The sequence below is a fragment of the Theropithecus gelada genome, chromosome 20, assembly GCF_003255815.1.
Source record: "Theropithecus gelada isolate Dixy chromosome 20, Tgel_1.0, whole genome shotgun sequence".
NCBI lineage: Eukaryota > Metazoa > Chordata > Mammalia > Primates > Cercopithecidae > Theropithecus > Theropithecus gelada.
Genome location: NC_037688.1, coordinates 27,294,929 through 27,319,854, shown reverse-complemented (window position 1 = coordinate 27,319,854; position 24,926 = coordinate 27,294,929). Strand labels below are relative to the sequence as shown.

At 41.7% G+C, this 24,926-nt stretch overlaps 1 protein-coding gene across 2 annotated transcripts in view; it reads right to left on the bottom strand.

The window, feature by feature from the left end:
* Nucleotides 1-24,468, bottom strand: part of LOC112613821 (cytochrome b5 type B) — a 40,239-nt gene extending 15,771 nt beyond the window's left edge. For both annotated transcript variants that reach the window (XM_025369691.1, XM_025369692.1), the window contains exons 1-3: nucleotides 24,112-24,468; nucleotides 1,072-1,200; nucleotides 209-238 (exon numbers count right to left, since the gene is read on the bottom strand). In XM_025369691.1, coding sequence (XP_025225476.1) covers nucleotides 209-238; nucleotides 1,072-1,200; nucleotides 24,112-24,285 — 333 coding nt within the window. In that variant the 5' untranslated portion in view covers nucleotides 24,286-24,468. The remainder of the gene's footprint in view (nucleotides 1-208; nucleotides 239-1,071; nucleotides 1,201-24,111) is intronic.
* Between the last annotated feature and the right edge of the window lie 458 nt (nucleotides 24,469-24,926).

Genomic DNA, 24,926 nt, shown 5'->3' with positions numbered 1-24,926 from the left:
TTAGCAAAATGTTTCCTGCCGTTCAAGACTCAGCTATTCTTTTTTTCCTGAGATGACACCAAGTCCAAATTCCTGAAAAATAGGATTTTTGCTTGGGGAAAAAGGAAATACTTTGTAACTTCTCTTGTTAAGAAAAAATGTTCCAAAAAGCAGTTCTACTTGAGTAAACAGAAATATAAGCACAGAAGACAAACCAATGACTTCTTACCTTGCTACCATTTTCAGGTTTAAGGTCACTCTGTTAAAAAAAAGGAAAACAAATAATATTTTAAGACATATCCAAATGAATTCTCATTATATGCTTGTTTCTAACTTTGGAATATGAGACTGTATTCTGGTGATAGTGAATTCCCTGGGAGACTTGAGGATCATAGAAAGATACCCCTACTCTGAGCATATCACGGTCCCTTGTTAGCATGGTATATACAGACAGTTTTAAAAGTCCATAATTACTACCTTTAGCAAGGAGCTTGCAAAAACAAGCAAACCACTATTTTAGGTAGAGGTATTATTAACTGCATTACAATAATAAATCAACACATAAAAATAATCCACAATCAGTTCCCTTAGCTTTTTAGAGATACTACATGTGCTACCTGGCAAAGAAGCTATATCCTAACACAGTAAGACTGGATAATTTTGGAGAAAATTTAGCCTGATGGCTAGGTTGAATGAATTTCCATCTTTTTTTTTTTTTTTTTTTTTTTGAGACAGAGTCTCGCTCTGTCGCCCAGGCTGGAGTGCAGTGGTGCAATCTTGGCACACTTCAACCTCTGCCTCCCAGGTTCAAGCAATTCTCATGCCTCAGCTTCCCAAGTAGATGGAATTACAAGGGTGCCCCACCACACCCGGCTAATTTTTGTATTTTTTAGTAGAGGCAGGGTTTCACCATGTTGGCCAGGTTGGTCTCGAACTCCTGACCTCAAGTGATCCGCCTGCCTTGGCCTCCCAAAGTACTGGGATGACAGGTGTGAGCCACCACACCTGGCCAATAATTCATTTCTTCATCCTGTTCTGCAGCTATTGAGTAGTTTTCTCTGCATAAGGGTTGCTAGCACTGATAGTTCTTACCGGATGGATATCACCAATATAGTACTGCTTTAGCATTTCTCTGGCATCAGAGGAGTGTCCTACATCTTCAAAGCTTTCACTTGCATCTACACCAGCTTGTTCCAGCAGAACCTCTTCTCCTCCAGGGTGCTACAAGGAAAATATATTTACTGAACCAAGGGTTCTCTAAAAAGCAAACCAACAAGTTACTTTCCCATACCCCTTTCTTCCTTTCTCCCTTTATTAGAAATAATAGAACAAATTGACACTGTGTGCTGCCCGGTAAGAGGCAATGGGAAGAACATAGCATAACTTCTGTGATACTGTGGTCAAAAATGCATAATATGGGGATTACTGTGAGGACACCTAGGACAACCACAAATTTAGAAATATTCTACAAAATCTCTCTGGACAGGTCTGGCCTGTATCTCTAAAGATACCACCATCATGAGAAAGTAAAAGAAAGAGTGAAGAAATTGTTCCAGATTGAAGGAGGCTAGAGAGACATGACAACTGGGAACAATGTGCAATCCTAGGTTGGTTCCTTTTGCCAATATTATTAAGATAACTGCAGAAACCTGACTGAGGACTCCAGGCAAAGGGTATATGCAATTCTTTATTATATTCTTGCAACTTTTCTGTAACTTTGAAATTGTTTCAAATTAAAAAGTTAACTAGGCCAGGCGTGGTGGCTCATGCCTGTAATCCCAGCACTTAGGGAGGCCAAGACGGGCAGATCACTTGAGGTCAGGAGTTCGAGACCAGCCTGGTCAACTTGGTGAAACCCTGTCTGTACTAAAAATATAAAAAGTGCCAGGCATGGTGGTGGCGGGTGCCTGTAGTCCCAGCTACTCAGGAGGCCGAGGTAGGAGAATTGCTTAAACCTGGGAGGGGGAGGTTGCAGTGCGCCAAGATCACGCCACTGCACTCCAGCCTGGGCAAAAGAGCGAGACTCTGACTCAAAATAAGTGAAGAAATAGATAAGTTAACTATATAAAGTAGTGCCTCAGGAAGCAGATTCTATAACTATCAGCTATGTGACCCTGCACAAGTTATTAAGAAATTGAGATGTCTTTGGTTCCTTACTTGTAAAATGGAAATGTTAGTAAGAGTACCTGTCTTGACAACTATTGTACATATTAAATGAGACAAGCGTATAGAACACTTTGTACTCCAGAAGAGCATAACATAACACCATCTACGATTTTTAAATGTAGATACATATATGCATATTTATACCCCTGCATAAAATATCTCTAGACATGGTGAAAGAACCTAGTGGCTGGGAGATAGGGTAGAAGGAAGACTTAACCACATACTCTCCTGAAATTGTGTTTTGTTTGTTTGTTTGTTTTTTGAGACGGAGTTTCACTCTTGTTGCCCACGCTGGAGGCACTGCACTCCAGCCTAGGCGACAGAGTGAGACTCCATCTCAAAAAATAAAATAAAATAAAATAAAAAATAAATAAACTGTAAATGTTACTTCCCAGTCACAGTCACTAGCCAATGAGCTCCCTGAGGATAAGGATAACTTCTATTTTTATCTCCTAAAAGGTCTCCACCCAATGAGTGGGTCTCACATCCTAGTATTTAAGAATGCTATTTTAAAGCAAGAGTAAGACAGCCACCATTCATTTGTTATTATATCTGAAACTCTCAGGTGTGGTGTGTTCTTTGTTGTGGAACTAAGTCATCAGTTCTGGAATTATGTCCCAATTTGTTCTATATATCTAAACTATGAACGCTATTTTTTCATTTTGACACATCCCAACTATTGTGTTGCCTTTCAAAGTAAAAGGACAACAAAGCTCTGTAGTAGATTACGACATTTCAGGGAATGACTGAATTTATGACTTGCTACACAGTTCTTTCTAGAAAGTACTTTCACTTTCATCAATCTCTCGCCACTTATAAAAAAGAGAAATCACACCACTTTTTAAAAATATCAAGTAAAAATTATATATTCACTGTGGTAAATCTGGAAAAAAGAATAATCAACTAGAGTCCTGGAACAGAAATAAGCCCAGTTAACAATCTGGTGCATAAAATTTCATTTCCTGTGTATTCTTTCAATCATTTCAGCCATTAGTCTACAATGTTTTATTGAATCCTTACTATTTTGTGTGGTAGGCAGTAATAAATAGAAGTCTTTTCTGTTTTCACAAAGTGAATTCATATAGTACATAATGTTTTATAGCCTGCTTTTTTTTTCACTGAAGCAAGTGGGGGTCAGAGTGATCAAACAAAATTCTTTGGTTTAATAACTTTCACTCTAAAATGTGATCTTAATAGAGATGGCTTAGAACAAGCAAAAAGATGTCAGGGAGCTCTTGGTTTCTGTGTAGAACTCCATAGTCTCCAGACATAGTGAGTGAAAATCAAACGGATAGAGGGCTGCTGTGGGCCACTGGCAGCCCAGCTGGAGGAGCTGAAATCAGTGCACTAGGCCCAAGGCTGTAGCAGGGTGCTGGCCAGTCTTAGGTCAAGATAATACCTAGGCTGAGGGAGCATGAGAAGGCATCGGGGAGAACTTAAAGAGCCCCAGCACCCCAGGAGAAGCCAGACCAGCTCTCAGTGAAGGAGCTACTGTTCAACTCCAGCATCAGCCACTGGATGGTCCTGCCCATATTTATCATCTCCTTCTTCTCAGACATGATCTGCCACTACATGTTCACCCTGGTACAGAGCGACAAGAAGCTCACCCAGGAGCAAGTTTCTGAACAGTTAAGTCCTAATTTGAAGCAGAGCCTTCAGTGAAAATGGAAATTACATTCCCAAAAAGTATTTTCTTGACATGAGAATATTACATCGACAACCCAGAGGATAAAAATATCACCACTTCCTCCCACTATGCTCTCAGGCATGATGAAAGGAAATATAACAAATGTCATCCCTATGATTACTTGTGAATGGGTCAACATGACATATTCAGGCATTGTTGCAACCAAGGTCCTATTTCCACTGACCCTCTGTTTTCTGTTGTTGTTTGTTTGTTTGTTTTGAGACGGAGTCTAGCTCTGTCGCCCAGGCTGGAATGCAATGGCACCATCTCGGCTCACTGCAACCTCCGCCTCCCAAGTTCAAGCGATTCTCCTGCCTCAGCCTCCCAAGTAGCTGGGATTACAGGTGCCTGCCACTATGCCCGGCTAATTTTTGTGTTTTTAGTAGAGACAGGGTTTCACCGCATTGGCCAGGCTGGTCTCAAACTCCTGACCTCAGGTGATCCACCCGCCTTGGCATCCTAAAGTGCTGGGATTACACTGCGCCCAGCCAACCCTCTGGTTTTAAGCCTATCCTGCAGCAAGTTATCAAACTACTCACATTAGATCCACCCTGAATGAGCTCTGTATCCTGGTATTTCCTCAACATATTTGGGCTTCAGAGAATTTACTGTGATTCTGGGCCAAGATAATGGCAATTGACCAATAAGAAATGAGGCAGGAGCAGATAACCAGAGCAGCCATGCCCATGCCCACAGACACCAGCAAATCTTCCAAGACAAAGTAGAAAGTTTTGGAGCTGACGCATTACCAATGGACACCAGATGATGTCAAAGAGCTCATGGGCAAAGACCTTCACTTTGAAGGAAGTCCAAAAAGGAGTTACAAGACCAAGTGCCATGGCTCACGCCTATAATCCCAGCACTGGGGCTGAAGAGGACAGATCACTTGAGGCCAGGAGTCTGAGACCAGTCCAGCCAACGTGGTGAAACCCTGTCTCTACTAAAAGTACAAAAATTAGCTGGGCATGCTGGCACTCGCCTGTAAAACCACTTGAACCTGGGAGGTGAAAGTTGCTAGTGGGCCACGATCGCGCCACTGCACTCCAGCCTGGGCAACAGAGTGAAGCTCTGTCACAAAATAAATAAATAAATAAATAAAGAGTTACAAACCTCTATTTTTTGAAGACCAAGCAGTAAAGATTAGCTCTGCCAGAACTTGGAGTAGCCTTTAACCTGCTAACTTGTGTTTGAGCTAGAGCCTCTCAGAATTAAAAAAAAGAAAAAAAAAAAAAAGATAGCTAGGCACAATGGTTCACACCTGTAATCCCAACACTTTGAGAGGCCAAGGCGGGATGATTGCTTGAGGCCAGGAATTCAAGACCAACCTGGGCAACCAAGCAAGACCCCGTTCTCCACAAAAAAAAATTTTTTAATTTAAAAATTATCCAGGCATGGTGGCCTGTAGTCCTGGCTACTCAGGAAGCTGAATTAGGAGGATCACCCAGGAGCCAAGGAATTCAAGGCTGTGGCACCACTGCACTGCAACCTGGGCAACGGAACGAGACCCTGTGTCTAAAAAAATTAAAAATACAATACACAAATATTAAAAAATAAAAAATAATAATTTAAAAAGAAAGATATATGAGCCTCTCAGCATACAGCAAGGATCATTCTTATCTGAGCCTGGTTTCCCTTTATGCCTGAAACTAGAAAAAATGAAGGGTGTGTGCTGGATGATTTACAGGCAAAGAGCCATTTTAAAAATGTTTTACATTTTCCTTCTGGTGACTCTAGAAATGAAAGGCAGAGAAAGGGGAAAACTTAAGCTAGCCAAAATATAAACATTTACCAAAAATTCAATCTTTGAAAAAGCATTATTATTTTCTGAAAGATTTCATGGAAACCAAAAAAAAAAGGGCTGGGTGCGGTGGCTCACGCCTGTAATCCCAGCATTTTGGGAGGCCGAGGCGGGCGGATCACGAGGTCAGGAGATCGAGATGATCTGGCTAACATGGTGAAACCCTGTCACTACTAAAAATACAAAAAATTAGCCAGGCGTCGTGGCAGGCACTTGTAGTCCCAGCTACTCAGGAGGCTGAGGCAGAAGAATGGCAAGAACCCAGGAGGCGGAGCTTGCAGTGAGCTGAGACTGCACCACTGCACTCCAGCCTGGACAACAGAACAAGACTCTCTCAAAAAAAAAAAAAAAAAAAAAAAAAAGCATTATTAATTATAACTAATTATTACATGCAGTCTGACTTTTAATCACAGTAAGCTCCTATTTTCTTAGGATCCAAGCACCCTGCATTTTTATATTTAATTGTGTTAGTATTTTTATAACTTTCTTTACAAAAGTAATAATTTTCATTATCAAAAATTTAGAAACTATAGATAAGCAAAATGAATCTCCCTGTATTGTTCATTTTGAGCCTACAGGATGACATGAAGAGCAAATATGTGAAAACTTCATTCACACAAACTCTTTTCAGACAGATTATCCAGGGCCAGGAGACGTAGCAAACCTTCTATATATATTAATACTATCCAGGGAAAATTAGTGACCCTGACATACTGCTACATCTATTTCCCATCTAGGGAACTTTCAGGACCATCAAAGACAGGTTAAGTAATGGGAAGTTCTTGATCTAGAGTTGAGAATATTATCAAACCCCCTGGAAAAAAAATGAGTTTCTATACTGTATATGTCCAGTCAGTTGAACTAAAAACCCCAAATATTCTAGATAAGAGTTTACATAACTTTTTAAGAAGGCAAAGAGATCAACTGCTGGCAGACATATAGGTGGGGGTTGTACAGGAATTTTTCTGTCTGGAATAAATGTCCAGGGAAGTGGCAGGGTACCATTTCTGTACCAACGGGTAGATGAAATTTGTATAATGAGCACTGTAATCAAGAAAGAAGTGACTCTTGACTACAAATTAAACCACCTCGCTTTCTCTTTAAGAAACAAACCAAAGAGAAGCAAGGCCGGGTCGTGGTGGCTCATGCCTGTAATCCCAGCATTTTGGGAGGCCGAGGTGGGCGGATCACAAGGTCAGGAGATTGAGACCATCCTGGCCAACATGGTGAAACCCCGTCTCTACTAAAAACACAAAAAATTAACTGTACATAGTGGCATGTGCCTGTAGTCCCAGCTACTCAGGAGGCTGAGGCAGGAGAATCACTTGAACCTGGGAGGCGGAGGTTGCAGTGAGCCGAGATCGTGCCACTGCACCCCAGCCTGGACAACAGAACAAGACTCTATCTCAAAAAAAAAAAAAAAAAAAGAGAAGTAAAACTGGGAAATCAGAATATCTGTGGACTGTATTAATGTCAATATCCTGGTTGTGATATAGTACTAAAGTCTTGCAAAATGTTACAAATGGGAGAAGAGTACAAAGGATCTCTATCATTTCTTACAACTACATATGAATTTACAATTATCTCAATAAAAATTTCCATTAAAAAAGAAACCAAATGAAGGCCAGGCACGGCAGCTAATGCTTGTAATCCCAGCACTTTGGGAGGTCAAGGTGGGAGGATTGCTTGAGCCTGGGAGTTCATGACCATCCTGGACAAGTGAGACGCTATCTCTTTAAAAAATAAAAATAAAAAATCAAACGAGATCCCCTAAATATATACTCAAATGTGTAACAGATATACGTATTTACACACACACACACACACACACAACACACAGGCCATAGCTGCATTATTCATTACAGTCCCAAACTGGAAATAGCCCAAACGTCTACAGGAGACTATGTATAAATTGAGATATAATCATACAATGGAATCCTAACCTGCAATGAAAAAGAATGAACCACTGCCACATACACAACACATGAGAATGCAATATGTTGAACTGAAGAAACCAGACACAAAAGAATATACACTGTGAAATTTCCATTTATAAAAAGTTCAAACACAGGCAAAATGAACCTATGCTGTTATGGTAATACAGTGGGTACCTCTGGGGATGAGGGAGAACCAGATGGTGGTTATACAAGTGTGCTCACTTACTACAGTGACATCTTATGGCTAAATCTCAAAAATATAGGCAGTATGTAAAGTAGTCAAATTCGTAGAAACACAAAGTAGAATGTGACTGCCAGGCGCTGGGGAAAGGAAAAAATGGGAATTTATTTAATGAGTATAGTCTCATTTTTGCAAGATGTAAAAGTTCTGAAGAACCTGATTCACAACAATATTCAATATTCAAAATTCAAAACAATTGAACTGTACACTTAAAAATGTTTAAGATAGGCCAGGTGCAGTGGCTCAGGCCTATAATCCCAGGACTTTGGGAGGCTGAGGCAGGAGGATCAGTAGAGGCCAGGGGTTGAAGACCAGCCTGGGCAACACAGCAAGACCCCTATCTATATTAAAAATAAAGAAAAAAAATTGGCCAGGTATGATGGTGCACACCTGTAGTCCCAGCTACTTGGCAGGCTGAGGCAGAAAAACTGCTTGAGCCCAGGAGTTCGGGGCTGTAATGAGCTATGATCACACCACTGCACTCGAGCCTGAGTGACAGAGCAAGACCATGTGTTTAAAACAAACAAATGTTTAAGATGGTAGATTTCGGCTCACACCTGTAATCCAGCACTTGGGGAGGCTGAGGCAGGTAGATCACTTGAGGTTGGGAGTTTGAGACCAGCCTGGCCAACATGGCGAAACCTCATCTCTACTGAAAATACAAAAATCAGCTTGGTGTGGTGGCCTGCACCTGTAATTCCAGCTACTCAGGAGGCTGAGGCAGGAAAATCACTTGAACCCAGGAGGCGGAGGTTACAGTGAGGAGAGATCACGCCACTGCACTCCAGCCTGGGTGACAGAGTGATACTGTCTCAAAAAAACAAAAACAAAACAAAACAAAAAAGATGGTAGATGTCATGCTGTTTTTACCATAATATAAACTTTTAAGTAAAATACAATTAAAAATAGAAATAGGCTGGGCGCGGTGGCTCACGACTGTAATCCCAGCACTTTGGGAGGCCAAGGCGGGCGGATCATGAGGTCAGGAGTTCCAGACCATCTTGGCCAATACAGTGAAACCCCATCTCTACTAAAAATATCAAAATTAGCTTGGCCGGGCGCGGTGGCTCAAGCCTGTAATCCCAGCACTTTGGGAGGCCGAGACGGGCGGATCACGAGGTCAGGAGATCGAGACCATCCTGGCTAACACGGCGAAACCCATCTCTACTAAAAAAAAAATACAAAAAACTAGCCGGGTGAGGTGGCGGGCGCCTGTAGTCCCAGCTACTCGGGAGGCTGAGGCAGGAGAATGGCGTGAACCCGGGAGGCGGAGCTTGCAGTGAGCTGAGATCCGGCCACAGCACTCCAGCCTGGGTGACAAAGCGAGACTCCGTCTCAAAAAAAAAAAAAAAAAAAAAATTAGCTAGGTGTGGCGGTGGGCACCTGTGGTCACAGCTCTTCAGGAGGCTGAGGCAGGAGAATCGCTTGAACCCAGGAGGCAGAGGTTGCAGTGAGCCAAGATCGAGCTCTCAGTTGATTTTTCACAAGGATGCCAAGTCGATTCAGTGGAGGAAAGAACAGTCTTTTCAACAAATGATGCTGGGAAACTGGATTTCCACATGCAAAGGAAAGAAGTTGAACCCCTATCCCACACCATATTACAAAAATTAACTCAAAATGGATCATTAACCTAAATATAAAAGCTAAAATCATAAAACTCTCAGAGAAAACATAAGGGTAAATGTTCATGACCTTGAGATTGGCAATGGATTCTTAGATATGATACCAAAAGCATGGGAAACAACAACAAAAAACAGATAAATTGGACTCCATCAAAATAAAAACTTTTGAGCATCAAAAGACATTAAGAGTAAAAAGACAATCTACAGAATGTGAGAAAATATTTACAAATCATATATCTGATCAAGAATTAATATCCAGAATATATAAAGAACTGTAACCTAACAATAAAGACACTCCAATTTAAAAGTGGGCAGAGAGCCGGGCGCAGTGGCTCACACACCTGTAATCCCAGCACTTTGGGAGGCTGAGGCGGGCGGATCACGAGGTCAGGAGATCGAGACCATCCTGGCTAACACGGTGAAACCCTGTCTCTACTAAAAATACAAAAAATTAGCCGGGCCTGGTGGCAGGCGCCTGTATTCCCAGCTACTTGGGAGGCTGAGGCAGGAGAATGGCGTGAACCCCGGAGGCGGAGCTTGCAGTGAGCCGAGATCGTGCCACTGCACTCCAGCCTGGGCGGCAGAGCGAGACTCCGTCTCAAAAAAAAAAAAAAAAAGAAAAAAAAAGTGGGCAGAGAAAGAGCTCTCTCGCTCTCTCCTTCTCACATCCAAATTTTAAAAAAGGCAAAGAACTCTAGTAGACATTTTTCCAAAGAAAATATACAAATGACCAATAAGAAGATGAAAAGATGTGCAATATCAGTAGTCATTAAGGAAATGAATTCTGTCAGAAAGGGACTCCCCAAACCAAAAAAAAGAAATGAAAATCAAACCATAACGAGACACCACTTTACACCTGCTAGGATGGCTACAATTAAAAAAACAAAAATCAAAAAATGGGATCTTTGTATATTGCTGGTGGGAATATAAAATAGTGCAGCTGCTGTGGGAAATAGTTTGGAGGTTCCTCAAAAAGCCAAACATAGAATTTCCACATGACCCAACAATTCCACTCTTAGATATGCCCAAATGAATTAAAAACAGATTCACACAGATACTTGTACACCAATGTTCACTGTAGCATTGTTCACAACAGCCAAATGGTAGACAACCCATGCCTATAAACAGATGAATAGATACACAAAATGTGGTATATACATTATTCAGCCTTAAAAATGAATGAAATTCTGATACTACAACATGAATGAACCTTGAAGACATTATGCTAAGTAAAATAAGCCAGATACAACAGGACAAATAGTGTTGATTCCATTTATATCCTAGAGTAGTCAAATTGATAGAAACAAAAACTAGAACTGTGATTACCAGAGGCTTGGAAGAGGGGGAAATAGGGACTTATAGGTACAGAGTTTCAGGTTGGAATAATGAAAAATTCTGGAGATAGGTGGTAGTGATGACTGTACAGCAATGTGAATGTACTTAATGCCACTGAACTGTACACTTAACAATTAATAAAATGGTAAATTTTATGTTATATATATTTTACAAATAAAAATAAAACAAAACACATTATGCTAAGTGAAAGAAGCCAAATACAAAATGACAAATATTATATGATTCCATTCATATGGGGTACCTAGAAAAGGCAAATTCAATAGAGACAGAAAGTAGATTAGACATTAGCTTGAGTTTGGGGAGAGGAATACGGAGTTATGGCTTGATGGTTAGAGTTTCTGTTTGGGATGGTAATGAAAAAATTTTGGAAATAGATGGTGGTGATGACTGCATAACAGTGTAAACATAATTAACGCCACTGAATTATACAATTAAAAATGGTTAAAATGGCAAATTTTGTTATCTATATTTCACCACAATAAAAGAGAGAGTAAAGTTAGGTTTATATATCTACAATATAAACTAAAAATATGCTTTTGTCTGAATCGTAACAAGACAGAAGTATATAAGAGGTTTTATGCTCAGTAGTCTAGATTAGCTGTCTATACTATTCAAATCCACTAGACACTCAAAAATTCCTCCCTACTTTTTATTAAGTAAACCTAGTAAGACAGTAGATATTTCCCATTTTCTTCTAGGATTTGCTTTGTATTTAAACCTCGTGTGAACTTGCAAAAAACATTCTTCTAACCTGAATAGCCTTGTACTTTAACACTAATGGACTCTTTGTCTACTTAATATTACGTACGCAATTACACAATATTACAAATGAAATGTTTCAAATAAACTATACTGCCGACGAGATTATAAACTGCCAAAAGAGACAAAACAATGATTGTGATCTATTCATTTCTATCTAAGTCAAGCAATAATAATCAAGTGAAATACTTTACAGCTACAAAGGAAATTTCGCAATGTCCTCTTGTGAAAAATTTTATCCAGTTCACCTGTCCCAAGAATATATGATAGGAATAGGGGAAATCTATTGACTTTTCCTTAAGTTCATTTACTTTACTAAGTACTATTGGAACGCAGACAGAAAATCTGTTTCAACAGAGAAAGAGGACAAATTCCTTATGGAAAATAATACTTCCAGATTACTAATTCTATGGAAATAGGGGACTGACGGGCAGAAAAGAGGAGAATGTGAAGAATGGCAGCTACAGAATAAAAATCTTGTTGGAAAAAAAATTACACAAATTCTCTGTGGGTGGAAATTCCATAGTGATGTAATAAAAATATAACAATGGAGATATACTAGAGACCACCTGACTTGGAAAATTAAATCTACAAACATTAAGATTGAGGAAGTGCAAAATTAGGCCTGGTGATGAAAAGGGGGTTCCTCTAGCCAAACACGTTACCTCATCAAAATAAAACATAGACATTAAAATTTTGGAGAGGACAAAAACTACTTCCTAAAAAACAGTCTGCAGGGCAGAGAAAGATAACAGACCTGGGGGGTGAACAGGAAGAAATGGTGCAGGTCTACAGGTATTTGCGTTTGGGTTAGAATGAGCCTGATAAGAAAAGGCTGTCACCTAAGAGAGGCAAACCAGCTGGCTGCCAGGAATGGTGTAACCTTGGCAGGGTCTGAAGTACAGGTCTGCAGATCCAAACATAAGTTGACATCCTTATCCCCACCAGATGGGGTCCCACTGCACTGATTCTCACAATGCCATAGGTTCCTTCATGGTATTTATGTATCACAATTGCAATTATTTATTTAATATCTTTCTTCTCCGTCAGACTAGATAAACTCCATTGGGAACAGAGACCACATCTGTCCCATTCATGGCTGTTTTAGAACACAGCATGGTGCCTGGAACATAATGGGAGCTAGGGAGTGAGCACACACACAGCTCACAAGTGCGAACACACACTTGTGTGTTCTAGGATTTGCTTTGTACTTTAACACTGTTAAAGTGCATGCCATGCCCCTGGGCAAAATGAATACATAAATGAAAGTAGATTCCTTGATCAGGTCACCTCACCTGGGCAGTGGTAGAGGTTAAATTCTGCCTCCTCGGCCGGGCGTAGTGGCTCACGCCAATAATCCCAGCACTTTGGGAGGCCGAGGTGGGCAGATCACGAGGTCAGGAGATCGAGACCATCCTGGCTAACACGGTGAAACCCCGTCTCTATTAAAAATACAAAAAATTAGCCGGGCGTGGTGGCGGGCGCCTGTAGTCCCAGCTACTCCGGAAGCTGAGGCAGGAGAATGGCGTGAACCCGGGAGGCGGAGCTTGCAGTCAGCTGAGATCCTGCCACTGCATTCCAGCCTGGGTGACAGAGCAAGACTCCATCTCAAAAAATAAATAAATAAATAAATAAAAATAAATAAATTCTGCCTCATCTTATTTCTCACCTTCCCTAGAACTAACCACTTGGAACCACTCTTGGCAGAGAGCATTCTTTCTATAAAATTATAATGTGAGGCTGGGCACGGTGGCTCACTCCTGTAATCCCAGCATTTGGGAGGCTGACCTGGGAGGATCACCTGAGGTCAGGAGTTTGAGACCAGCCTGACCAACATGGTGAAACCCTGTCTCTGTTAAAAACACAAAAAATTAGCCAGGCGTGGTGGTGGGTACCTGCAATCCCAGCTACTCGGGAGGCCGAGGCAGGAGAATTGCTTGAACCCAGGAGGCAGAGGTTGTAAAGAGACCGCGCCAGTGCACTCCAGCCTGGGAGACACAGTGAGACTCCATCTCAAAAATAAATTAATTAATTAATTTAATTATAATGTTAATTCCAATGGCCAGGCAACAATCCACTTTCTTTTGACCAGCCTTGGAGAAATCCAGTAGGAATTATTAGTCAAACTCCAAAGCTTTCAAGAAATACCCTAGGATTGTACCAAATAGAGCCTGCATTCCCAGCAGTCTTAAGGCAAGGCCACTCTATACCTCACACAACAATTGCTTGGGCACAGATCTTCCCTGCAAATCCAAGTCATCTAATTTATCTTCCAATCCTTCAAAGCACTTGCCACTTGGTACTCAAAAGATGCTGCAGGAAACAATGCAATTTTGTATTAAAAACAAAATAATCACTAACACTTACTGAGCTCTTTAAGCCAGGTAATATGCCATAGTAAATCTATATATGCATTATTTAAATTACTTGTCACAACCACAACTACCCTGTGAAGTATGTGCTATTATCTCCATTTTACAGAGGGAAAAGGGCCTTTACAGAGCCCTTTACAAGGTTCCACAACTATTAAGTGGTAAAATAGAAAGCTCAATCAGACACTTGGACCCCAAAGCTAACACCCAGCCACTAAAAAAAAAAAAAACGCTTTCAAGTCAAAAATAACAAACAACCCAATTTTAAAAAGGGCAAGACCAAACAGATACTTCATAAAAAGGCATATATAAATGGCCAATAAGCCCATGGAAAGATACAACATCATTAGTCATCAGGAAAATGCAAGTTAAAACCACAATTATATACCATTACACACCCATTACAATTGCTTTTTTTATTTTTTGAGACGAACTCTTGCTCTGTCTTCCAGGCTGAAGTGCAGTGGTGCGATCTCGGCTCACTGCAACCTCCACCTCCCAGGTTCAAGCGATTCTCCTGCCTCAGCCTCCCAAGTAGCTGGGATTACAGGCATGCGCCACCACACGTGGCTAATTTTGTATTTTTAGAAGAGACGGGGTTTCACTAAGTTGGCCAGGCTGGTCTCAATCTCCTGACCTCGTGATCTGTCCACCTCGGCCTCCCAAAGGGCTGGGATTACAGGCATGAGCCACAGCGCCTGGCCCACCACACACCCATTAAATGGCTAAAAGTAAAATAACTGACAAATACAATGTGTCAATGCAGATGTGAAGAAACTGGAAAACCTACATTGTGGTGGGAATATAAAATGATATAAACACTTTGGGAAATGCTCTGGCAGTTGCTTAAAAAGTTAAACAGACACATAACCTAGTAATCTCACTCCTAGCAATTTTACTACTAGGTATTTGCCCAGGAGGAATAAAATCATACGGCCCCACACAAAGATTTGTACATGACAGTTCCTAGCAGCTTTATTCATAATAGCCCCAAACTGGAGACAACAAAAATGTCAATCAACAGGTGAATGGATAAACAAATTTTGGCATGTTCACACAATGAAATCAGAAGTTACAAATCACTGATAATACAGAAAAAATAGATGAATCTCACAGATATACTAAGCAAAAGAAGCTAGACAGAAGAGTACATACTATAGTGTTAGAAATAAAATCAGTGTGTATGGGGACAACACTGGTAGAAATGTTCTATACAGTCATGTGCCACACAATATGGTCAACAATGGACCATATATATGATGGTGGTCCCATAAGATTATAATACTATATTTTTATTGCACATTTTCTATGTTTAGATGCACAAATACTTGTTACTATGTCACAACTGCCTACAGGTTTGTACAGGTTTGTAGCCTAGGAACATGAGACTATACCATACAGCTTAGGTGTGCAGTAGGCTACACCACCTAGGTTTGTGTAAATACACTCTATGATGTTCACAATGGGATAAAATCAACTAATGATGCAGTTCTCAGAATGTACCCTCATTGTGAAGTGACCCATGACCGTATATTGATTGTGACGGTGATTATACAGATGAGACATTTGTCAAAACTCACTGAATTCTACAGTCAAAATCTGTACATTTTATTGTCCCTACATTTGATTTCAATTAAGTCAATTTAAAGAAAAAGTGACAGCAAAATATTGATAAACCCAAATGTTTATCAATAGACTACTGCTTAAATAAATTATGATCCATACAATAAATCCTATGCAGCTGTGGTGAAGGAGGAGGGATGCCAGTTATTGCTATGGAAAGATCCCTGAGATATACAGTTAAGTGAAAAAGGCAAGACACAGATCAGTGTGCATAGTATGTTATCTTTCGTGTAAAAAAAGAGAAACTATATTCACCTTGCCTTGTATACGCAAAAAGAAACTACACAAACAACGGTACACAAACAGCGGTAGTTAACTTTAGGAGGCGGTGAACCTGGGCAGAGGGGAAGGTGGCTTTTCACTATATACCTGTTTGATGTACTTAAGAAATGAAAAAATTATCTAGGTTCCAGGAAAGGGGTAACTGTTTTAACTCCCTATACCACATTCCCAATCCTTCCAAATTATATCTAAAATGTGAACAAAGCTATAAAACAGACCTAATTCCATACTCTGCAGCCATGAAAAACATTGACGCAGATCCTAGGGTATGGTTAAGAGTACAGGCCATAGGCCGGGCGTGGTGGCTCAGGCCCGTAATCCCAGCACTTTGGGAGGCTGAGGCGGGCAGATCAACTGAGGTCAGGAGTTCGAGACCAGCCTGGCCAACGTGGCAAAACCCAAGGGGAACATCACACACCAGGGCCTGTCATGGAGTGGGGAGAGGGGACAGGGATAGCATTAGGAGATATACCTAATGTAAACGACGAGTTAAAGGGTGCAGCACACCAACATGGCACATGTATACATATGTAACAAACCTGCACGTTGTGCACATGTACTCTAGAACTTAAAAGTATAATAAAAAAAGAAAAAAATACAAAAATTAGCCAGGCATGGTGGCAGGTGCCTGTAATCCTGGCTACTCGGGAGGCTGAGGCAGGGAGAATCGCTTGAACCCAAGAGGTGGAGGTTGCAGTGAGCCGAGATCACACCATTGCACTCCAGCCTGGGTGATGGAGCAAGACTGTCTCAAAAAAAAAAGAAAAAAGAAAAAAGAGTAGAGTACAGGCTATAGGGTCACAGTGCTGGAGTTCAAACCTCACCTGTGTCACCTAACTTTATGACTGTGAAAGTTCCTCCTCTGCTCCTGTTTTCTCATCTCTAAAATGGGTTTTTGGGAGGCTTGAAAGAGAAATTACATGTAAAGCACTTAGAATAATAAGCACCCAATAAATACTATGACGACTACTAGGGCAAATCAACTAACAGAATACTATGACTCTATTTCTGTATATATTTGTACATATTTGTATATATAAGTATATACATGTTTGTACATATAAGTATATGCACGGAAGATGTAGTCAAATTATTGGGATTGAAAGAGTTTAGCCTAGCCTAACTTAAATGTGTTCAGAACACTTACGTTCACCTACAGTTGGGCAAAATCATCTAACATGAAGCCTAACTTATACTAAAGTATTGAATATTTCATGTAATTTATTGAATACCATACTGAAAGTGAAAAACAGAATGGTTGTATGGGTACTACCATGTCACTTTCACACCATGGTAAAGTCAAAAAATTTTAAGTCAAGCCATAGTAAGTCAGGGACAGTCTGTAAATTGCTCCAATGCCATCCCTCATCTTAAAACATGTCAGTGGTTTTCTATTATCTTTTGGATCTAATCCAAACTACCTACCAGACCTTGCATGTCCTGGCTCCTGCCTAGCTCTCTGGCCATTTTTGTCCTTCATTCACTATAGACATAGCTTTTTTAAGTCCCACTAATGTGCCAAACTCTTGCTTGACTTCAAATGCTGCTGGAATGCTCTTTTCTGTACTCTTTCCAAATCAGGTTCATGACCATCAGCTCAATTAAAAATTATCTTCTCACAGAGGCTTTCCCAGATCACTCTTATTAAATTAAATCTTTCCTGATTTTTCTTTCTCGTTTGTTTTCTTCATAAAAGTGCCATGATTTAAAATTATTTCATCTGTCTGTTTTTGTTTTGACTCCTCTAGAATGGTAGCTTCAAGAAGGCAGTATCATGGGATTTTTTGGTTTTGTTTGTTTGTTTTGAGACAGGGTCTCGCTGTCACCCAGGCTGGAGTGCAGTGGTGCTATCTCGGCTCACTGCAGCCTCGATATCCTGGCCTCAAGCTATTCTCCCACCCCAGCCTCCTGAGTGGCTGGGACTACAGGCTCATGCCACCATGATCGTCTAAGTTTCGTATTTTTTGTAGAGATGGGGTTTCACCATGTTGCCTAGGCTGGTCTCAAACTCCTGAGCTCAAGTGATCTGTCCACCTTGGCTTACCAAAGTGGTGGGATTACAGGTGTCAGCCACTGCACTCAGCTTTGTTTTGTTTTTAAGACAGAATCTCACTCTGTCACCCAGGCTGGGGTTCCATGTTTATTTTTATACACCACCAGGGCCTACTACTACACAGAACTTAACAAATATTTGTTGGGTTAATAAAATGTTATCCCATTCACAAGATGGGTCCTAAAGTAATATTCTCATTTATGGTGACAGTTTCTAAAAACATATATAGGCCGGTGCTGTGGCTCATACCTGTAATCCCAGCACTTTGGGAGGCCGAGGTGGGCAGATCACTTGAGGTCAGGAGTTCGAGACCAGCCTACCCAACATGGTGAAACCCCATCTCATAAAAATTAGCCAGATGTGGTGGGAGGCACCTGTAGTGCCAGCTACTCCAGAGGCTGAGGCAGGAGAATCACTTGAACCCAGGAGGCAGAGGTTGCAGTGAGCCAAGGTAATGCTACTGCACTCCAGCCTGGGTGACAAAGCAAGACTCCATCTTAAAATAAATAAATAAATACGCATATAAAGTTTTAAAATAGGGCTGGGCATGGTGGCTCACGCCTGTAATCTCAGCACTTTGGGAGGCCAAAGTAAGTGGATCACCAGAGGTCAGGAGTTCAACACCCGCCTGGCCAACATGGCGAAACCCCATCTCTACTAAAAATAGAAAAATTAGCTGGGCGTGGTGGCATGCACCTGTAATCTCAGCTACTCAGGAGGCTGAAGCATGAGAATTGCTTGAATCTGTGAGGCGGAGGTTGCAGTAAGCCGAGATCATGCCATTGCACAGAAGCCTGGGTGACAAGAGTGAAACTCCGTCTCAAAAAAAAAAAAAAAGTTTAAAAATATCACAATGTTATTTCAAGTTACTCTTTTGACAAATGGTTATTTATACACAAGTCAATGGCTTCCAAATTTTCACTTGTAATACCCAGTAAGAAAATAATTTTACACTGCAATCCAGTAAATACCATATACATGAGACATTATAGGCCAGGCACTGTGGCTCATGCCTGTAATCCCAACACTTTGGGAGGCCAAGGCAGGAGGATCACTTGAGCCCAGAGTTTGAAACCAGTCTGGGCAACATGATGAAACTCCATCTCTACAAAAAAAAAATACAAAAAATATTAGCTGGGTGTGGTAATACATGCCTGTAGTCCCAGCTACCCGGGAGGCTGAGGGGGGAGGATTGCTTGAGCCCAGGAGGCAGAGGTTGCAGTGAGCCAAGATGGCACCACTGCACTCAAGCCTGGACAACAGAGCCAGACTGTCTCCAAAAAGAAAAAAAAAAAAGACATTATATATAACTGAACAAAGTTTCACAAAATTTTACCCTTGATAAGAGAGATGCACTTTGATATTTTCTATTCAATGTCATAAAATATTATAACCATTTTTATGTGATTTTTCTAAACTACTACATAGTGGAAAGATAATGACATGCACTACTTTCATTCATGATTTCAACAACTCATGAATGCACTGATTCAAACAATGCAAAATTAATCTGCTAGGGAAAGATAATTCAATTATATTACCAATTCTAAACTACCACATTCAAACTCCAGTATCACACTCTAACCAGTCATCAATCAAAAAAAATGGTAACCCACAGACACAGGACACTTAGATTAGCAACCCCTTGCTAAAGGAGGGGCCCCAAAGTGACATCAGAGTGGAAAGAGAAGGATGAACACCAATGTAAGTCTTTCCTCTCTCATCTAATAGCAACCCAATTCTTGAAGACTCATAAGCCAAACACTTTGGTGTTATCGTTGACTCCTTTTTCTTTCATTCCCCAAATCTGGCACACCATTAAATCCTATTGGCTCTTCCATCACAACACATCCAAAATCTGACACTTGTTCTGGTCCAACCCACTATCTCTTGCCTAATTACTAAAACAGCCTCCTAATCGGGCTCCTCAATTCTGCCCTTGTCCTCTTGAGAAGGTGAAGCCAGCTGGACTTCCTGGGTCGAATGGGGACTTGGAGAACTTTTCTTTGTCTAGCTAGAGGATTGTAAACGGACCAATCAGCGCTCTGTGTCTAGCTAAAGGATTGTAAATGTACCAATCAGCACTCTGTAAAAACACACCAATCAACACTGTGTCTAGCTAAAGAATTGTAAATGCACCAATCAGCACTGTGTAAAAAATGAACCAATTAGCACTCTGTAAAATGGACCAATCAGCAGGATGTGGGTGGGGACAAATAAGGGAATAAAAGCTGGCCACCCCAGCCAGCAGTAGCAACCTGCTGGGGTCCCCTTATATACTATGGAAGCTTTGTTCTTTCACTTTTCACAATAAATCTTGCTGCTGCTCACTCTTTGGGTCCGTGCCACTTTTAAGAGCTGTAACAACTCACCGTGAAGGTCCGTGGCTTCATTCTTGAAGTCAGCGAGACCAAGAACCCACCAGAAGGAACCAACTCCAGACACACTCTCCCTTCAGTCTTTCACAACAATGTAGTCAGAATGATCCCATTAAGCCATTAAGTCACATCAGGTCACTCTTCTGCTCCAGTGATTTCCCATCTCAAAATAAAAGCCAAAGTCCTTCCTAGAAGAAAGTTGCATGTGATCTGCCCTCCCCTGATCATTCTGATCTCATCTGCAACTATCCAACCACTGTGGCCTCCCTCACTGTTCCTCAAACACAGCAGACATCCTCCCATCTTAAGGCCTTTGAACTTGTTTCCTCTGCCAGGAATGCTCTTCCTACAGATATCCTCATGGCTAGCTCCCTCACTTTGCTCCTGGCTTTTACTTAGTCATCTTCATAAAGTTATCTCGCCACCATTGCTAAAATTTCAAACCCTCCTCCTCACACCACATACACATTCCACAGTCCTCTTCCCTGTATTATTTTTTGTGTGTGTGATGGAGTCTCGCTGTATCACCAGGCTACAGTGCAGTGCCACAATCTCGGCTCACTGCAACCTCCACCTTCTGGGTTCAAGTGATTCTCCTGCCTCAGCCTCCCGAGTAGGTAGGACTACAGGCACATGCCACCACGCCCAGCTAATTTTTGTATTTTTAGTAGAGATGGGGTTTCACCATGTTGGCCAGGATGCTCTGGATCCCGACCTCATGATCCACCCACCTCAGCCTCCCAAAGTGCTGGGATTACAGGCGTGAGCCAGCATGTCCAGTCCTCTGTATTATTTTTCTTCTTAGTGCTCACCACTACCTAACACAGTATATATTTTAGTTATTTATTCTTATTGTCTGCCTCCTGTGCCATGTAATCTCCATGAGGGCATAGCTGTTTATTCGCTACTAAATCCCCAGCACCTAGAACAGTGTCTGGAAAATAGTAAAGGCTTAATAAATATTTGAATAAGTGAATGAATGAGTAGGCTTGGAATGAACAAGAAAACAGAATAGATTAAATAAGAATAGCTAATTAGGCTGAGACAGTGGCTCACACCTGTAATCTCAGCACTTTGGGAGGCCCAGGCAGGAGGATCCCTTGAGCCCAGGAGTTTCAAACCACACTGGGCAACATAGTGGGACCCCAATTCTACAAAAAATTTAAAAAATTAGCCAGGTGTGGTGGTGCATACCTTTTCCTAACTATTCGGGAGGTTGAAATAGAAGGATCACTTGACCCCAGGAGACTAAGGCTGCAGGGAGCCGCACTCCAGCCTGGGTGAAAGTAAGACCTTGTCTCAAAAAACAAAACAAAAAAAACACAAAACTGCAGGTAAAGATCTGCGGCTTAAGCTCCAAGGGAAACCTTGGCACATTAGTGATGTCTCTGGCTATATCAGCATGTGGTTGAAACAGGTTAGTTACTTCTGGAATCTTCACAGAGGAAAAAAAAAAAAAAAGAAACAGGTAGCAACTATTACTTGAGACTGAATTAATGCTCTCTGTAAGGGCTGAGTGTTCCCTCCAAGCTCACCATCTATTCTGAATCAAGCAAGAAAAAAAATGGGGGGAAATAAAACCACAAATGAAAAACATGATTTTCTTTTTTTTTCCTCTTTTTTTGAGACAGTCTCACCCTATCACCCAGGTTGGAGTGCAGCAGCACCATCTCAACTCACTGCAGCCTCTGCCTCCCAGGTTCAAGCGATTCTCCTACCTCAGCCTCCCAAGTAGCTGGGATCACAGGTGCCACCACGCCTGGCTTTATTTTGTAGTTTTAGCGAGATGAGGTTTCACCATGTTGGTCAGACTGGTCTCGAACTCCTGACCTCAGGTGATCTGCCTGCCTCTGCCTCCAAAAGTGCTGGGATTACAGGCATGAGTCACTGCGCCCGGCCAAAAAACTTGATTTTCTACCCATTATGAACCATGCTTTAGCATGAAACTTATTATGAAGCAAATACCAGAAGTCATAGCTAAGGCTAGAATTTTGAAGTAATGCTATGCAGACAAGAGAAATCAAGGGATCTGTCAAATCTGCTACTAATTGATTATATGACCAGGGTCTCTCTGAACCTATTACTCGTACTTCTGTTAAAATAAAAATCACCACTATCCAAGTCACCCTGGACTAGTTGTTCTGAAGATGAAATAATGGGAAAGCCCCCCCGCCGCCTTTTTTTTTTTTTTTTTTTGGAGTCTCACTCTGTCGCCCAGACTGGAGTGCAATGGCGCGATCTTGGCTCACTGCAACCTCCACCTCCCTGGTTCAAGTGATTTTCCTGCCTCAGCCTCCCAAGTAGCTGGCACTACAGAGTCTCAGGCTGGAGTGCAGTGGGGTGCAGTGGCGTGATCTCAGATCTCAGCTCACTGAAAGCTCTGCCTCCCGGGTTCCCACCATTCTCCTGCCTCAGCCTCCCAAGTAGCTGGGACTACAGGCGCTCGCCATCACTCCCGGCTAGTATTTTGTATTTTTAGTAGAGACGGGGTTTCACCGTGTTAGCCAGGATGGTCTCGATCTCCTGATCTCGTGATCCGCCCGTCTCGACCTCCCTAAGTGCTGGGATTACAGGGGTGATCCACAGCACCCGGCCGGAAAGCAATTTTAAAAGCATAAAATGCCATACACCATACAAATGCAAGAAGTTACTAAATTCTGAGTTTGTTAAGTTATTGTTCACTATTAAGATTTATTAAAAATAATGTTCTTTGGGGGAAACTTTTACATTTTAAAAGTTTTTAGAATTAAAAGTCAGGATGCAGAGATTTGTCTTTTAGGCCCCAAATTAATCGAAAAAATATTTCACTAGTATATTTGCTTCAGAGAAATAGAAAGTGAGCTTTCACAAGTCATTAATCTATTGCTCAAAATAAAATGATCTCACACACACACACGCACACACACACACACAATCAAAGCTTCAAACCAATCTTTAGTGGTTGCATATCACTAGTTGCCTAGGGTTGGGAGAGAATGACTGCAAAGGGAAAGGAAGCTTTTTAGAGTGATGGAAATGGTTTATGTGTTAACATGGATGAATACATTTTTCAAAACTCAGCAAAATGTACATTTTAGATAGGCACAATTTACGTATGTACATTACACCTCAAAAAGTTAGTTTAAATTTTTAAAAGTCTATCCTCTTTCCTTAATTAAAAAAAAAAAAAATTAGTTGCACCATGATCTCAAAGATAATTTTTAAAATGAGATCTAATGCAACAGGCTTGAAGATTAAATAAAACAGCCTTGAATATTTAAGAAAAATGACAAAACATGAGCCAATGACAAAAAAAAAAAAAAGGTTGATTTATGAATTTCTGGCCTCAAGGTCAACTCAGATTAGGGGGGAAAAAAAGACAATGGAGGCATAATCAAGATGGGGGAGCGTGTGGAGAGAAATCTCAGCTTCTACTCTAGAAGACAAAAACCAAAAACGGTATTACTTCAGAAGGCACACTGGAAAAGCACAGATGTGGGTGCACTTCAGACCTAGGTTCAAAGGATCTAGGCCGTTAACTGCATGGCCTTGAGAGTTCTCAACCTGTGAGCCTCAGTTTCCCTTTCTGTAAAATAAAGATAATGATGGCTTAGAGTTTAGCTGAGCACACAGCAAGTGCTCGACACATAAGTAATACATGGTATTACATAAGGCACCAGAACTCGGAGCTGACTGGAAATGCATGCAAACTAAAGCCCTCCCCCCAATCCCACCCCAGTTTCCTTCTGAGGGTCGTGATCCCTTTCGTACGCCTTATCGCCCCCAGCCAAGCCTCCCTTCCTTCCCACATACCCTCCACACAGCCTTTTGACCCCTCGCCCCAGCAGCTCCAGAGGCCTCCCACCTCCCAGGCCCCACCTCGTTGAGGAAGCGGGTGACATCGTAGACTCGCCCATGGATCACAAGCCACAGTTCCTTCAAGGAGTTGCGCTTTGCCACCTCCTCCAATCGGTAATAGGTGACTGAGGTCTCGACTTCCTGCCCTTTCCCATCGCTACCGCTAGCTTCCGCAGTCGCCATTGAACCGGACATACCGCCTCTCCACCGCTAACTGAGATTCCGCGACTACTTTCCTGGAGAGACCGCTCTCAGCCTTCCTCGGCTTCCGTAACCAGGGCCCATAAGGCCTTGAGACGGTTCCTAGCAACAGCCAATCACACTTCCGAATAGTGCCTGGTTCGTTTTCTTTTCACCAATGAAACGAGTGACTCAGTTAGAAGTCCCGCCCACTCCTTGCCAGATCTTCCAGGTGAAAGTCTGGTTCGAGGTCGAACTAACCAATTAGGGTCGTTCAGCCCCTCCAACCTCGCCAATCAGATACCGCGATTTTTGGACTGGCGCCGAAAAGAGATGTGCTGACAGCTGTCACCTCAGGAGAGGTTCCCCTTCGCTCAGCCTGTGGGCCTTTAGGGTCTCAGTGTTCCGCTTCCCTTCCCATCGCTGTGGCTTTCTCCTGAGTCTCAGGAAGCTCGTTTCTCCTACACTACCGGCACATCTTGTATCCCAACCGTGATTTTACGTCTTTGCTGCCTCCAGGTCGTGATCTGGCCAATCCCGTCTCTCCTCAGTTTCCCCATCAGTAAAATGGGCTTGATAAGCTCTCTCTTAACAAATGGGTTTGCCTTTTCTTTTCTTTTCTTTTCTTTTCTTTTTTTTTTTTTTTTTTTTTTTTT